Below are 18,120 nucleotides of genomic sequence, written 5' to 3'. Positions count from 1 at the left end.
TTAATACACTATTCAACGTATTCTCCCCGAAGCTCTATACTTTTCACAACGTTGTTGCAACATTTTTAACCTTTGCAAATACAAGGTGGTCTCCTGCTGTGCAAACCAGCCCTCCACCTCCGCATTGAGTGCCTCTTTGGATGGAAAATGTTTGCTTTTGAGATGTTTTTTTGAGATGTGGGAAATGTAATAGTCAGAGGGGGCCAGATCAGGTGAGAAGGGAGGGTAAGGTACACAGGTGAAGGCCAGATCAACCAGTAATTGCATGGTTTTATGAGCCTTGTGGGAGGGTGTATTGTCTTGGAGAAACTGAACACCACTGCTCACTTTTCTCAGACAATTTTTCTTCAGAGCCTCCTTCAGCTCAATCAAATATTTGGAATAAACCCTAACATTTATTGTTTCACCCTTTTTAAAATATTTGATAAGGATGACACCGTCCTTGTCCCAAAACACCGATGCAAGCAGCTTCCCAGCTGATCTTTGGCTTCAGAAATTTTGGGGTCAAGGAGATCCACTGTGTCGTTACTCCATGGATTGCTTTTTAGTCTCTCTATCATAGTAGTGCAGCCATTTTTTATTTTCTGTTACCAGACTGTTCATTGTTCCAGTTCACAAGAAAGGCGACAAAGAGGATTGTAATAATTTTCCTAGTATTTCTCTTGTGTCAACATCTTATAAAATCTTTTCAAACATTTTATTAACAAGATTGAAAACACGCGGATGAAATTATTGCAGATTATCAATGCGGATTTTGACGAAATCAATCAACTATGGACCAGATATTTACCATCCGACAAATACTCGGAAAGAAATGGGAATACAATAACCCGCTACATCAATTATTTATTGATTTTAGAAAGGCTTACGATTCTTTTAGGAGATAAATATTATACAACATTCTTGCAGCATTCGGAATACCTAAAATGGTAGTTTAGATTAATTAAGATACGTTTAAACGAATCACACAATAAAGTTCGAGTAGAAAAATTCTTGTCCACGAGTTTACACGTCGAGAATGGTCTGAAACAAGGAGTTGCGTTGTCGACATTATTATTCAACTTTATTCTGGAGTACGCTATAAGGAAAATCAACGATATCAACCAGGGCTTAGAGTTGCATATTATTCACCAGATTATGTCGTATGTTGATGATGTAAATTTGAAAGGACAAAGAAAGCAGGAGCGCTTTCAAAGTTTTGACTGAAAATCCAATCGGGAAACGTGCATTAGGAACACGTAGACGCAGATGAGAGGACAATTAAGATGGATCTAGGAGAAATAGGAATACGAAGTAGAAATTGCATGCAGTTGGGTAAGGACAGAAGTCACTGGAGAGGTTTTATGAACGCGGCGTTCAACCTCCGGGTTCTATACGCCATAGAGTTAGTTCTTTTACGGCATACAATATTTTGTGAAATATAACGGAAATTCAGAATGGTTATGTTTTGTCTGTATGAAGATGGTTAAAACAGAGCCCAACTGATATGTACGCACAGAAAACATATCCTGGCGATTCAAGTAGTTCATGTGAAATGATCCTAATAAATTCCTTCGAATTGGAAGCATTTCATTTGTCAATGGAATAAAAAATCACTACTAGTGATTAGTCTTTGAAACAGGCGAAAATGGTTGGGCTAAGTTCTGACCCTTTATAGCCTCTACTCTAGGATTTCGAATACGTTACTATCACCCTTGTTTAACTTCATTTTCAATATTCCCACACAAACAGTAGCTTGCATGTGTTTCTCCACTTCTAAGCTTCGTTCTTACCATTGTGATTAATTCAATTGGGTAGAAAAACGTGGGTAACTAAGAAAGCTCATTACCATGGCAACGCTGAAGACATATTTCAGACTTTGACCATTTCCGATTTTCAAAGCGCTCCTACATACAAAGTAAGTTATTCCCCGACACCTTCTATATCACATCGTCATAACCAAATCGTATATAATAACTATCTTTAAGTAATAAGTAAAATCTTATTGTACGTCTTACTGAAAATTTAGAGTTGCGAGCGCAGCGAGCAAGAGAATTTTTAACAACTGTATTTCCTAGCAAACTGACAACAATATTGATTTAATAGGGTGCCAATTCCTTCACGGGTCGCCGCCTAATTTACTCTTTTCTGACACCTTTTTCTTTCTTCTAGCTCATTCGGCGTCCCCTTGCTATCAGCGCCCGGGGCGACCACTTCGCTTACCTCCCTTAGCTACGACCCTGCCTAGGCCCACCCCTAAATGCCTCTCTTTTTGTCAGAAACATTTCCTCATTTTGAAACCCTCAAGAACTTCGAATATATAAAGGAAAAGGAGTTATTTTCGATAAAATATAGATTCAAAGAGACGCAACATTTTTATTGCACATGGTGGCATCAAACGTAAAAAAACGGCAAGAATTCCTTCGCTTAGGTTCTCTGCCATTGCGCTCTATCGAAAGGTTAGGTTTGTAAAATATTACTCCTAAGAAAAAACGTGATTGGCAGATAGCAATACGGAACAGTACTCCACAGAAATGCATGCTGAACATACGTTTATAGCTACCCTTTGGTGATTTGCTCTCAAGGTCAATCGAAATCTTCTCTTTGAGTTTTACGTTCCACGGTTATGCCGGTTAGGCTAAAGGAGACGGTGATTATGAGAAATGAATGAAATACTGGAATGAAGAAAGTGGGAGGAAACGGGAGAACCCCGAGAAAACCCACGCACACGGTGTTTGTCCACCACAAAGTTCACTTGGCGGGAGTAGGGTTTGGACCCGGGACCCCATGCACCAGAGGTGAACGCTCTACCACTGAGCCACCGCGGCCCCTCAAGGTCAATCGAGTGATAACTCAGCTCCGTCTCTGTTCTTAAGCCGTGTCCGTATTACTTCGAACAGTTTTGACATATTTGTTTCCAACCACCATAGAAACAGACAAATCAGGCCAAATCATAGCATACAATACATTTAAGCAACTATATTTGTCGTGAAATTATTACTCACATTATCCAACCACTCTTAATATATGAATCTATACGTTTATTTATATAGATAAAGCAAACAGTGGAAACTATCTATCGAAAGAATCAATTAACAACACGGTCATAATGAAAAGCATGCCTCGTAATATAACAGACTTCTTTCGAGTAAGAAATCGAAACTCAATTGGTAAAAGCAATTAGTCTGTACGAATTAGGTTGTTAGTTCGAGCCCAGTACGTGTAAGGGTTCTTATTACTATTTTTTTTCTCTGTTTTATGTGAGGAAAAATCAAATTGTGACATCGCGATATCAAATGTATTTGGTTAGGTAAATTTGTCTTATCTAAACTTTCAATATAAGTAACCATCGAAACTATTTCGCCTACCGCTCAGTTACTGAGCATTTCAAACACGTCAAATCAGTGGCATAACATGAGTCGCAGCTCTTAGTTATGCGTCCGTACTTTCAGGGGCGGACCAAGGGCCAACAACCCGGGCGACTACCCGAGGCGCCAGTCAGAGGGGCTCCAAAACGAGCCTCAAACAGTAAATTTTATGTGTTTTCTACTGACATTTTGGTTTATATTCTTGTAAGGTAGCGGCAATTTCATAATCTTTTTTCATTTCAACATGGAAGAAAAGTTTCATAGCACTAAGGGGGCTGTATCGACAAATGGAGAGATTGCATGTAGAATAGAGTGGAGGGGTGTAAGTTTTGTTTGTTTGTTTGCTTGAGTTTAGCGTTCAACGGTTATGCCTTAATGGCAAAAGGAGATGTGGATACTGATTATTGTGGAATCCGAACCACTTTTATCGTTCAACAGTAACCCACCGGAAATCGGACCCGGGTTACTGTTCGGTAATTCGGCGAAAGAATTCGCACTTTCTACTTAATCCGCACTTTCTGGGGAATCCTCACTTCCTGGGGAGTCCCTACTTTTTGGGAAATCCTCACCTTCTGGGAGTTTCCACTTTTTGAGGGAATCCCCAATTTATGGGAATTCCAACTTCCTAGAAGTCCCTACTTTTGGGGGAATTCACACTTTTCGGGGAATCCTCACTTTTCGGCAATTCCCACTTTTGGGGCAATCCCGTAACAGAATGACAAAACAGAGATAAATAAGTATTTAATAGGGAAACCTGTTACCAAACTGTCCAAACAAATGAATTGAGGACAATTTAATGATAAGCGCTGTGGAAACTATTATAAAATGTTCTAAATTTGAATTATAATTTACTGGAACGCATTTGCTATTTACCAGTGAACAAGTAAGAATGAACATCTTACTTTCACAGGATTCGAACCCACTTCCCACTACCTCCTGCTTACAGACTCGCTGCTCTAACTTTTTAAAAGTTCTTTATTTACAAATCAATTATACAGAGATAGAGTAGCTCAAGATAGGACATGCATAAGAAAAAGGCAAACAGGAAACAAGACAAATATACATTTGCAATAGTCGGACAAACATTATACACTTAAGGTAATATAGCTAAAAAGTTTGCAAAATAATTTCGTTTATGAACATGAGAAATGTCCCGACCAGAATGAGTGAGGTAACCAAAGTAAACATCAGAGTAATATGGACCTGGTGTAGTTAATACATACGTCGTTATTTCGTTAAAAGTTCTGTTTGTAGATTTAATCCACAATTATTTCAATGAAATAATTTAGACGGTTACTGATATTTAAAGTTTAGCTCAGATAGAGTTACCTAACCAAATACATTTGATATCGCGATGTGACAATTTGATTTTTCCTGACATAAAAAAAGAGAAACAATGATAATAAAAACCTTTACTTTTATTGGGGTCCATCCAACAACCTCCTTCGTACAGACTAGTTGCTCTGACCAACCGAGTTTCGATTTTTTACGCGAAAGAAATCTGTTATATTATGATGCATTCTTTTCATTATGATCGTGTTGTAAATTTATTCTTTTTGAAACAAATACGTCAAAACTGTTCGAAGCAATACGAACACGACTTAAGAACGCGCACGGAACTTATTACCACTCAATTGACCTTGAGGGCAAATCACAAAAGAGTAGCTATAAACGTAAATTCAGCGTGCATTTCTGTGGAGTTCTGTTTAGTATTGCTATCTGCCAATCACGTTTGTTCTTAGGAGTAATATTGTACAAACCCAAGCTGGAAGTGCAATCATTCGATAGAGGGCAATGGAAGACATTCTTGCCCTTGTTAACGTGGGGTACAGTGTCTCGCAAGCAGCAGTAAGTCTTGGGGTTAACCCAAAAAGAGCTCAACGGTGGGTGAAGCGGTACCGAGAAACTGGCGAAGCTGGTAGACGCCTTGGTTGCGGGGAAAACGTGCGACAACAGAAGAGCAAGACCATCAGCTCATTGATGTTGCACAGCAGCAACCTTACACGACCTCTCGACAACTGATGCGAATAGTAAATTTTCCAGGTTCAAGGTTCACTGCCAGAAGACGACTTAGGGAAGCTGGCCTCTTCGCTCGTCGTGCGGCTCAAAAGAAGTCCTCTCGGAAGATCACATTCGTCCGCGACTTGAATTTGCAGAAGCGAACAGGCATCGCAACTGGAACAATGTTGTTTTCATCTACGAGTGTGTGATCGTCTCTGAAAACTCAGGACCAGTCGTTGTGTATCGTCCGCCTGGAGCCAGGTATGACTAACGACACATCCATCACAGACGACACTATTATCGTGTGTCGGTGTCGGCCTGGGGATTCTTAACATCAAAGGGCCTAGAAGTACTCCATCGGATAGAGGGACGTTTGACGGGTGTGCAGAATTTGGACATTCTTCAAAATGTCGCTGCCATCTTTTAGAGAACTTTATCCTGATGGCGTAGTCAACTTTCAACACGACAGATCTCCCGTCCACACATGTCGGGTAGTTGAGAATTGGCTAGCAGAACAGGCTGATCTAGATGTTCTTGATTGGCTTCCACGTAAGGCTGGCATGAACCCGATCGAAAATGTGTGGGCTGAGGTGAAAAGAGTGATTAAGGAACGCTTTGCTAATCCGCCACCCACCACAAGCTGCTCTCTGGAACTTGGTAGAAGACGCACGGGAGGAGGTTGCGCCAAGCGAACGCTACCTCCGTCGCCTCATTGATGGGATGCCGCGAAGAATACAAGCGGTTATTGATGCAGATGACAATTGGACGTCTTATTAATTTGGAGAAGAGTTTACATAAAACAGTAATTTGAGGGCTACATTAATAAATTCAAAAAAATAGAAATACGTCTAACGTCTATTGTAACTTCTAACAAGAAGCGCCACTGTAAAAATCTTAAATTTAACAAAAAAAATACTCATAATACTCACCCACTGGGAATCGAACTCCCTACCTTTCGTTCAAGAGTCCCACGCGCTAGCAATTAGACCAAGGGAGTACGCTATGAAGTAACACCTTCACACTGTCCCTAAAGACTAAGAACTCTTTCGTAATTTAGTGACATGTTATACCAAATATATTGTAAAACTAACTCTAGGGAAATGAACTGATAATAAATATTACGGAAGGCAACACATAGGAACTGCAGTTACGAGTGAAATGAAATCTTTATTGCAAAGTCGATATAGTAATTCCTCACTTACACTGTCGTTGTTGTTTCGCTGTAATTTAGTAAAGAGGGTTTTGTTTATTTTTATTTACTAAAGAGTTGCTGATACAACCTGTATATCCGAATTGCATTCTAATATTTAGCAATGAGTGAACAGTAGTGATACCAATAACAATGGAAAAGGAATACCGGGTTCAATTCCTGCCGGAAGCTCATGTGGTTCGGATTTCACATTAAGCTATAGGTGCACGTCTCATATAGCCTCGCTGATGAACGGAACGCTACACTGAAATCAAACCAAATAACAATGGAAAAGGAAGAGGAAGCAAACAACGCTGAGAATCTACATTAATTGTGCTTGTCCATCATTTTCCTAGTGGAAAAGAGGAAAAGATTCGAAAACTCTTACTTGTTAGTTAAGACTGTTGGCCACCGAACGTAAACGTGGATTGTGAAGCAAAAAACGTCCTTATGCTCGTTAGCATTTCTCCGTAATATGTGCAATTTAAAAAAGAAGTCTAAATTGCCTGTTCTAACTAATATCGTGATCCATTTGCAATAGGTAGATTAAAACCTCCACATAAACGTTTCTTAAGAACAGAAAGTTAGACATAACAGTCGCTGGCAACAGGGTGTTATAAACAGGGATCATTATAGGAAATAGGTTGAGAATCACTGATATAAATTAATAACGAGGATCTAATGAAAAGTAAATAATAAAGGCCAATAGCATAAAATTTAAGAATATTTAAAACAAACATAATTTTTTTTGTTTTATATGATCAAAAATGTTAATATATCAGAAATTAGCAATTTGTCCACCGAAATGGGTGTGCCTGATTGGATTAGACAGTATGACACAGAGCACCGAGGTGTACCTGTTAGGATTTGCGTCCTAGTAGTAGACCACGGTCGAGGTGTTGGCCATCCCTGATGAAAGTAAAGGACATTGACAATGTCATATCAAGCACCCTGCACCATTTATTTCATTCTCCAGCATTTTTAAAATAATTTTCATCACATCTAAGTATGCGAAATTAATCGCCTAACTTTCACGACATTTCCATTTCTTACTTTACTAAAAGGTTTACGAAATTTAAAAAAAAAAGTTATTCAAGCATGCAGTTTGATCTCAGACCATAGATCTATATTAACATCATGCGCACATTACCTTTTCTACATTTCTCTACATAATGAAAAGGATGAAAAGGCACGCGTTTTAGTTTTCATTAATTTAAAATAGATAAAATATATTTTGTTCGCACGTTAAGGTCCAATACATTTCTCCCAAATAAAAGCAATTAAAAATGTTATTCACAAACTAATATCTAGTTTCAGTTAAAAATATTCTTAATTACTAAGGCCAGAGATTCTACAGCACTCTATTCTCCTGTTCCTATAGGTAACAGTACCCAAATGCTGTACGACATTTCCTGTTGAAATTTGACAGGTGACGGTACTAGAGATCAAATAGGTAAACCTGTGCTTTTCTGTATCTGTTTCTGTGAAACCAGAAGTTCCTAAAATCTTGTGATATACTTGTGAATAGGCAAGAGGGAGAGACCTGAAATTTTTCTTGTGAACATGAAATGCACAACCAAGACTGAAATTTTCCAGTTTGATAATTGGAGTTATTGTTTACGGTATCACTTGAATTCACACTTGTATTACTGAAGATAGTTTCGGCATAGTTATAGGCCTATAATGGATGTTTTGTTTTATTTAAAACGTTTACTTCTAATTTAGTACAGAGCTAATTTTGTATAGAATCTAATCATTACATTCTCAGGCTTTAACATAGCAGGATTAAATAGCCTACCTCAACACATTGTTCCCATACGTATCATTGTTACATTCAGATACTAGAAGTTTCTCTATACACTTTCAACAATTTTTACACCACTAATATTACTAAAAAATTTATAGTGAGAGGAAAACTGATTATAGGTTATTATTATTATTATTCGTTGTTATTCTTATTGCTGTGATAATGTAACATGTTAAAATTAATTTAGTTGAAGCGACTATATAGTAGTTTATATTAAAGTGTTATCATTATGATAATAATGTTTGAATTGGAAATAAATCATCGATTTAGTAGTCATTCCTTTTATAAACAGGTTGCTTCTGATACTTGAAACACTGGAAAAAAGTAGGAAATGTCCAAGTCAACTCCTGCAGACAATGTTAACTTTCGTTACTATTATTTACGATCAGCTAGATTTAATTTTAGTGGCGTTACAAGACGGGTGTTAAGGTGACTTTGCAAGCTTCCTTAAATTCTGGTAGAAGATATTGGGGACTCCGAAGGAGCGTAAAGTTTATTCTGCCTAATTTTGTAAGTGACTCAAGGGTAAAACACTTCTTAATGAAAGCAATGCTGGGTATATACTGCCTTGCTTCTGACAAAATATGAAGTGCTTTGTAATCTTTAGACACTTTTCCAATTCTTTTTGTCACCCTTGGTTGTGTAGGGCGCCTCGAACAAATAAAGAAGCGGTAATATTACAGTCAAGGGGCGCTATAAACATATTAGGTATTTCTTTTGTTACCTAACCATAACCGCCTAGGGTCATCTTCGGTAGAATAAAAAATGCTAAGTGATATTCCATTCACGAAGGACGAAAGGATGCTCTAAATATATTTCTTATTCATTTTGTCTGCCCTGCTTGTCAGAAATTATATACTTTATGTTGGGGGGGGGGTGCTGAAAAGAGAGGGGCAAAATAAAACGTGGTGCCCTCTCCTACATTTTAAATTTTGTTGCGTGGTTGCTCAAATTATTAATAAAGAAAGCACTTTAGACTAAGTAGTCTAAGGTTACTACGTTAAGTAAGGGTGGCATATTCAGGAAAATAATAATAATAATAATAATAATAATAATAATTATTATTATTATTATTATTATTATTATTATTATCATTATTATTATTGAATATGAATGTCCTTGGATCGCCGAAATTATGTGACAAAAAATCATTACATGTAGAGGTTTAAGATGAGTGTTCATAGGGAAGGAAAAAACAGGATTATTCTGTCTGACTCTCTCTCTGAAGTAAAGATTACGTGCTGAAGGTAAGAAGCATCATCATTCTACAATTGGTTGCTTTTACGTAAAATATCAGTTACTTCAGTTCTCCTCCTTCGGGCTATTTACCTCATGTGGTAAATTCAAAACAATTTCCATTCAAGACAAATGCATTGTAAAACTTTTCCGTAATTAAATATACATAAGGAAAATTAAACATTTAATGGGGAAATCTGTTATGAAAGTGTCAAAAAAAGTAGATAGAAGACTATCTACTAGTAAACATTGTGACACTATAAAATTCTCCAAATTACAATTAACATTTACTGGAAAACATTCGTTATGCACCAGTGAGCATATAGTGAGCAATGAGCACAGGGGAAATAATTACGAAACTGTTTGCAAACAAAAATTAGGGACACTAATGCAAGTGCGACAATGAAATTTTATTCTTTTGTATCGTAATGAGTTTTGCACATATGTTACAATTTGATCCTTTCCCACATAAAAAAAGTAAAATAAGCATAGTAGCAAAAATGAAAATTGCACTTCTATGGGGCTCGAACCAACTACCTCCGGCATACAGACTCTTTGCTTTATCTAATTGAACTATTCACTTTCTTACGTGAAATGAACCTGCTCTATGGTAAACACGATTTTCCTTCGTGCTATCAATTTGTCCTTTCCGATAGGCAATTTCAATTGTTATCTCTATGTGTTTGTTAATTCTTACACAGATTCATATATTTGGAGTTCGCAGATAATGCACGTAATAAGACAAACTAGAAATATTTCGTTAAACTTTTCGTTTATAGATTTAATCCACATTTCTCTCAATGGCATGGATGTCGCTGCTTTGTGTTGAACTGCAGAATTCCCTTGCGTTCTTGAAATTTTCCCACGTTAGCAGAGTTGGTATTTTTTTTTTTTTTATATAATTTCGGTCGATTTAATGTTTTCCGCTTCTAATTTATTTATTTTAAGCTAATATCTAAACACAAATATTAAAAACGTTTTTTTTTTTAAATTAACCTTTCCTGCTGGGGAAACCTTCCGAATTTTGAATATATAAAGAAAACTAAGATATTTTCAAAAAAAAAAAGGTAAAGAGACGTGTCATTTATTTTGCTTACAGTTGTACATTAAGGAGAATTACGGAAGAAAAATCCTTTTCCAATAAAAGATTTTCATTATTCTTCTCTCTCCAATTCGACTGGCTGATAGTATCAAATTAATGGGGCTTATCTAGCACCGGTAGTATATGAATAATTCTCGGTATATAAATATTAAAGGCCAACATTCTTTAAGGTGAAAGAAAGAAAGGAAAGACGAAACAAAAGGAAAAAAAGCTAAAAGTACTATAATGTTGCAGTAATAAGTAAATCAAGCAATATGATTTTGAAGTACCTTGAGCTCCTGGAATGCCCACTTTTCCTGGAGAACCTGGTAGTCCTTTCTCCCCTTTTAGACCAGGGGGTCCGGGAGGTCCAGGGGGGCCTATGCCAGGTATACCAGAGTCTCCTTTGGATCCTGAAAAAGAAAATATGTTCATTGCAATGTGTGGTATCCATATGTTATTCTAACCATTAATTCTTTACCATGCGATTTACCTGCATCTTGCAAAAGGTATATACTCACAGCAATGCGGATAAAGTACCTTGAGGATTCTGTAGTAAAGGCAGGCACGTAGCCAAGAAGGGGGTCCGAACCCCCTTCGAGACCAGAAATGAAAAAAATTAAGGAAGGAAGAAACAAAATGAAATGAGAAAGAGAAGGATCGCGTTAAGAATAAAGAAAAAGGAGGCTTTTTGTTACTCTTTCTTATGAAGAGATTTCTATTACTTACAATACATGGTGGTGAGGTAAGCGAGATATAATGGAAGTCAGGGAATTTGAAATTTCAAGAATTACAGAATTCTCAGAATTTCTAGAAAAGTTACGGAATTCTCAGAATTTCTGCTACTAGTCAGGGAGATTTCAAGCTCCCGAAAGTAGAGTACCGTTGTGTAACAGCGTGGATATTTTTCATCATAATTTTTCGTTATCGTATCCTTGCAGTATCAAACATGTTAATTCAAAAACAATATACTACTTACTGCTCCTTTAACCTGTCATTTGGAACAGACAGTAGTTGGCGGAATAATAAAAACAAAAATTTATGTGGAAAGAAAGCTCTGTTAACATTTGATTCAACAGAGAAAGGAACGCAGATATTGTAAAATATTTTACAAGACATTATTGAGTATGTACTTTTTATAATAGTGAATACGTACTTTTTTATAATAGTTGAGGTCATAATGAAAGCAAAATTGTTATATTTGAATGAACAGAGTAAGGACGTAAATATTGTAAAATGTTTTTCAACACGTTTTTTTAATTATTATTATTATTTTACTCGAGATTTCTTCATAGTTTATTAAAATCTTCACTTTATCGTCCTAACAAACCAATATATGTTGGTAGTAAAGTAGTTTAGATTGATCGATCTCCTGGGCATTCAGAATTTCATGTCACCCCACCCCCAAACCCGCGTTACAAAATCTTGGCTAAACGAACCAATATATGTTCCAGTAAAATAGTTTAGAATGATCGAGCCCCTGGCGTGATGACCACAGTATTTCATGTCACAGACCCTCCCTTCACGAAATCCTGGCTACGTGCCTGAGTAAAGGGAACGAAATTAGCAAAAAATCAAAAATATTTTATGTAATAAGAATTAAATAGCCGTCAATTGTTTCTAAAGGAGTCAATTGTTTCAAGTTGTAAAGCCATTAAATGAATCTCTTTAAACTCTACACTGGAAGATACACTACACTGTACTTTGGCACGCATCATAAGACGGAATTACTTTGCACTTCAGGGGCATCTTTGCACAAAATATGAAACGAGTTGCACAATCCTCTGTCGGTAAAACCATAAAGTATAAAGAGAAAGTTTCAACTGGCACTGTAAGATAGAACATTTTAGCTATAATGTTGGCGGTTAACATAAGTTCTAATAACCCGGAGGGTTTGTTATTATAGAAGTATGGAAAGTAGTCACTATAAAGGACGACAAAATGAAAGATATGACTTACAAGAATTTCTGTCAAAGTTAAGTCAATTTTGTAGAATACTACTGTGTATAATGAGACTTTGAAGCAATAGCTGAAATTGAAGACTGAAACGTTTTAAAGTCATAAAAAAATACAACTAGGAGAAGGCGGTGTCAGCCTGTAATCGGGGTTACTTTGCACAGGTCCAAAGTAACCACTTAGATAGGAAATTACTAGTGCTAGTACTTCTTGCCTTCTAATTTTAGATAAATTTCCTGTTAAGGTTGATGCCGCAATGGATATCTTGTTGGAAAATAAATTGCGAATAGTGGTGGATCCAAAAAAAAAAAAAAAAAAATAGTTTGAGAGAGGCTTCACTCAGAAAAGTTTTGTTTCTTTTCGAAATCACTAGACCTTTTGAAAGGGCTTGAAACTTATACGCATAGGAATGAGTAAATTTGATTAAAAAAGAAAAAGAAAAAAGAAAAAATAAAGAACGAAATAATTCAACTTCGGTGGGCTTCAACCTGAAAGCCCCAAAGCCCGTAAATCTTCCAATGATTACGGTTGAGATAATATTCTTGCATACAAAGAGCAACCAAGGGAAATAAATTCACGGGGATTTTTTTTCGTTCCTCAGTTAACATATTTGTGGATATATGGTAAACTATCAGAATGTGGTTCCTGTGCCAGTACCAGAAAGTACATAATTTTCTTTACAATTATCAATAATTCATACTAAGTACTGATACCGGTATCATCATTCTAATCTCAATATTTGTAGACTGCTGCAGTTTTCTGTAGGAAGTGAAATGTATAAATACTGAAGGGAAAGCATTGTAAAGCAACATTGTGTTCGTATGTTGAACATACTTTACTGTATGTTGAGCAAAGTATCCCATATTATATATAGCGAGAGAGACAGAGACGGATAAGTAGATAAATATAAGTTTTGCTACCTATCGCCTCCGTTGGGTATTGGTTCTACGATAGTCCCTAAAGAAACAGTTGATAACAACCTGGTTCAGAGCTCGTGTCCTGTTCAAGCGCAAATTAACAATGATATGTGATATGACATAGGTAGCCATAGGTAGCGGTTCGGAAATTCAAGTTTAACTGTATTTATTTTTGTACACACATCTGCATATATACGACTGGCAAGCCGATGATTCCATAAGCATCGGCGCAAATCTGTCAACATTGGGGGGGACGGGTAAGACCGTTCTCATATTTTATATATATGTATGTATGTATGTTCAAAGTATTTATGAACTTGAAAAAGAATGCTCTAAAGGATCAGGGGAGCAGAACTGTCTTCAGTGGCGTATTTAGGAGGCTATCGGGCTCAAGCCCCTTCCTCCCGAAATAAATTTGATAGTTTTTCGCATTCCACGTACAACAATAATCCTTCTTACCATTTCTAAGAATGTCATTGACTTTCCATTTTCTTATACTCTTTGTTCAGAAATAATACTGTGTTTGTCAAATTTCATTCCATGTAAGAACTGCGTCCATGTAAGAACTGCGTCCTTTCTACTTTTCTGTTTCTTTTTCTTGACGTTACTTTCTTTCATTTTGCCTATCATACTTTATAGACCGTTGTCATTTGTGATTCAAGTCAGCCGTCATCAGTAACACCAAAACAAAGAGGAGTTGATAAGAGAAACTGGTGTTCCACACCAACTTGTGCGGAACTCAACATGACAGGACTTAGTTATTATAATATCACCGACCTAAAGCTCATTTTTTGTATTTAAAAAGGACATTGGGAAAAACAGACTTAATTTCGAACTTTATTAACCAATCCTCGTAGATAAAAAGGAACAACTCTGACGCTTTTTTCATTGGTTTGGTATTTCGTACATTAGTGTTGGTAGGCCTCACTTCGATTTTTACGGCCATATATGGCCGAGGAACAAGGACTGTTCACATCATAATAACGTGCTTAGTGAATGTTCATTTGGGTCTGATTTTCGAGACAATCACTTCCCACCTACGCACTTTTATAACCAAAAACTTATTGGACAATAATTCTGGTCCCTACGCTAGGAGTGAACATCGGGGTTTTCCCGGCTGGCCATATACAAGCTTTGGTTTGTTAACTAAAACGCTCAGTCAATCAGTGTGTGTTTGGTACGCGTGTCTGTTTGGCATTTTCGAAGAGCACCCACCAAGGCGAGTGGGGTGCATTACCTTCAAAAGTAAAGAAGCGCTCCCCTTGGAAGGATTGAGCTAAAGTAAAAGTTTGATTTTGTGAGTTACATATAGTACGTGCTAACATTCTCAAGTTTGTTTGTAATATCAGTTTTTTCGTAATGAACGTTTGAGTTCGAACCAGCGAGTAACAAAGGAACTAAGAGCATCAGTTAAGACGATCGATAACACTTCTACGAGCGAGAAGCTGAATTGGGATCCCGAAGTTAACCTACGTTGCTCCAAGCTTATCCTGACCTCAGCGTAAAAACCTTCTGTGAACTTGTCGTCTAGCGGACTCTATATCAGGACCCGAGTGATACCAGCTGACCGGTCGAAGATTAACCGTCAGTAATTGAAACGTTAATTCGTTAATACAATTAACAGCCACCTCTTCGTTGAACGTACTCAAATAGAATTTAAAAGGGAAAGATTGAAACAATCAAAGAACGCCAGTAATAGTTACTCATTTGCTTGTAATTTTCTATGTCGTTTGATTGTGTATTTTATATCAAGTAATATTATACTTTTTACACAGTTTAACCAGGTTTTGTGATTTATATTATGAAGTAATTCTCGTTCGTTAATACTTGCGCTAAAATTAACCATTTATACATACTTTGTTTTACGATACTTATGTTTTATTGATCTGTGTGCCCAGCTTCGGTTTCAATAAGATATAAGTGCGGACGTGATTGTGACCTGCTGTGGAAAAGATTGGGTGAATGTAAACGAATGTTTGGATTTATAGGATTTCAACACCGGTAGGAAAAAACACGATCACAACCACATGGCTTAACCGTGACATAACCTAACTTAATCTTCGAATATAATCGTGTCCGAATATAGTACTGTTTTACTTGTTAAAATCCGACAGTATGTAGAATAGGTATCGTAGTGTTTGCGTACAGAATCTGGAACTTGAGGCACGTAGTCACATGTAGCAGACGATCTCGGAGTAAATCAGTCGTAAATTGTTCAAAGTTGTGAAAGAGGATAGAGAAAGAAAACAATAAGCAGGCATCAAATAGTATTAAGTAAGTTTAATTATCATAGAAATATTACTAGTATATTTTTTTCGCAAGAAATTAAAATGCAACATTTTAATTTTCTTCGCGAAAATTTTCTCCCGCTAACTTCCGATATTACGCACTTCCGATAATACTCTATATACGGTGCCTTCCATTTCAACTCAGGCAAAAAAATATAAAATTGTACCATCACCATCTCAGATATTGTTGAAACTTTTTTTATAGCAACTAGACATGTTTTTAAGAGACCCATATTTTTTTGTTTTGTCGAAAAAAATTTTCCCGCCAAGTAATGGGCCATCAAAGACAGAGAGTACAATTTATGAATTGTAGAAGACAGGGAAAATGGTCAACTTCGGAGCCTCACCATTCGGCTATGGAGACAGGTAGAGTTATAATTCTTGTTGTGGTATGTACATAGGGATATAAATAAATTATATTTTATTATAGTTTGGCTTGCGCATGCGTATCTTTTTGTACATAAATTAACAAATGAACGTCAATTTATATGAAAAGTCGAAGTTTGCGAATTTTTTTCGAGCACTTTCGGTTCGAATTTTTAAATTCTGTTTTCACGGTTAGTAAGACCTGGTTACCCGCTTTCCGAAAAAAACTTTGTATCGCTTTTGTGTGCAACCGTTTTGTCGCAAAAAAATCGAGAAATTGTAAAATTTTCAAAAATCGCCATTTTTGGGCGCCATTTTCTCGAAAACACCATCTTTTAAAATTCTGAAATTTTATCAGATGGTTCAACTTTACATGAGTAATAAAGACACCAAATACCATTCTCGACCAATGCTTCATGAATTAACTGCAGCCTTTTAAAGTTAGCGAAGTTTCGTTAACTTTGATGTCACAGTTAGCAACACTGGGAACAATAAAAGTGCAATGATTTGATTATGTTTGTGGTTCACATTCATTAAATGAAGAATAAAATCTTTTTTTGACTGTTTTTTTCATTATTTTGATCAAGAAGGCTCTCTGAAATAGTAAAATGAGCCTCCGTTTTCTTAAACCGAAATAATCTGAAGTGGAAATTACGATTACGAAAGGCACAAATTTCAAGTTTACTTACTTAAAATGGTCTTCGGAAACAAAATTTCACTGATTTTTTATTTTTATTTTTTTATTTTTTACATAGACCAATCATTTGCTTGGTTGGTGTCTTCTTCGCTAATAGCATGTAACCGTGTAGGTGCTCCAACAGGTGTTGGCTCACTCACAACTCGTCCAGGAGTGGATCTAGGGGGAAGAAACTTTTTTATTTTATATATAAATAAAACCGATCTCAGAGTTTAGAGCTCTTAAAAGTAGCTCTAAGTAGCAGTATTACCCCACCCCCTTCCAGAAGTCCGTTTTGGATTCGCCCCTGCGTAGCACATTGTAGATTGTCACAAATGCTGATGGTCCATGTGGAAACATAAACAGAACTTCAACTTCACGTAATTCATGATTTATTCATAATATTTCTGCTACGCACCCTTGGTTATCATAAATATATGTATGTAACAAAAGTTCCTTTTTGCAGATTTCTTAAATCTACACTTTGAATTGCAGAAGTTCGATTTTGGGGGAAGCATGAAGTTAGTTCATGGTGACCCATTACTGCCAAAAAAACTTCGCCATTTTCCGAAAGCCAAAGATGACTACGTTGAATACCAGTTACCGGTTGCATACTTTCCTTTTTTTTTCTTTCTTCCGGAAGTCGTCGAATTCAGTTCCAGGCAACAAAACGAGAGTAATACCCGGAGTTTGTACTTGCACTGTACTCACGAATTCTTCTGCGGTTTTAGTGGGGGCGCGGTGGCTCAGTGGTAGAACGTTCACCTCCGGTGCTTGGGGCCCCTGTTTCGAACCCAGATCGCGCCGTGTGGGCTTTGTGGTGGACAAACACAGTGCTCGTGGGTTTTCTCGGGGTTATCCCGTTTCCTCCCACTTTCTGCATTCCACCATTTCATTCATTTCTCATAATCATCGTCTCCTTTAGCCTAACCGGCATGAGCGTGGGACGTAAAACTTAAAGATTTCATTTCATTTTTTTTTTCTTCTGCGGTTTTAATACTGTGTATCTGTATTTGCCTAAGGTTATGCCGCGTTGCCACATTCTTTACACCTCCCCCTCAATACCGTCGCAGAGACCCTTGCATGGCCGGTTTCACTGCAAAACCACTGCTTTATCGGACCTGTCTGCATGTTCTGAAAGCGATTTTTAAAGTGGGATGCAGCACCATCAGAAATCACTGACACGGTTTGGGATTTTTTTTTTTTTTTTTTAAGTAGACACTTATTTTCTCGTGTTCAAACCTTTTTCTATGAAA

General features: G+C 36.9%; 1 protein-coding gene across 1 annotated transcript in view; it reads right to left on the bottom strand.

The window, feature by feature from the left end:
* Positions 1–18,120, bottom strand: part of LOC145693356 (uncharacterized) — a 1,437,468-nt gene that overhangs the window by 592,142 nt on the left and 827,206 nt on the right. The window contains exon 18 of the mRNA XM_081769283.1: positions 10,952–11,074. Within this exon, the coding sequence (XP_081625409.1) occupies positions 10,952–11,074 (123 nt within the window). The remainder of the gene's footprint in view (positions 1–10,951; positions 11,075–18,120) is intronic.

The sequence above is a fragment of the Thermobia domestica genome, chromosome 8 (assembly GCF_964235325.1).
Source record: "Thermobia domestica chromosome 8, izTheDome1.hap1.1, whole genome shotgun sequence".
In the NCBI taxonomy this organism is placed as follows: Eukaryota; Metazoa; Arthropoda; class Insecta; order Zygentoma; family Lepismatidae; genus Thermobia; species Thermobia domestica.
Note: the sequence above shows the minus strand (reverse complement) of the source record. Positions and strands in the feature narration are given on the sequence as shown.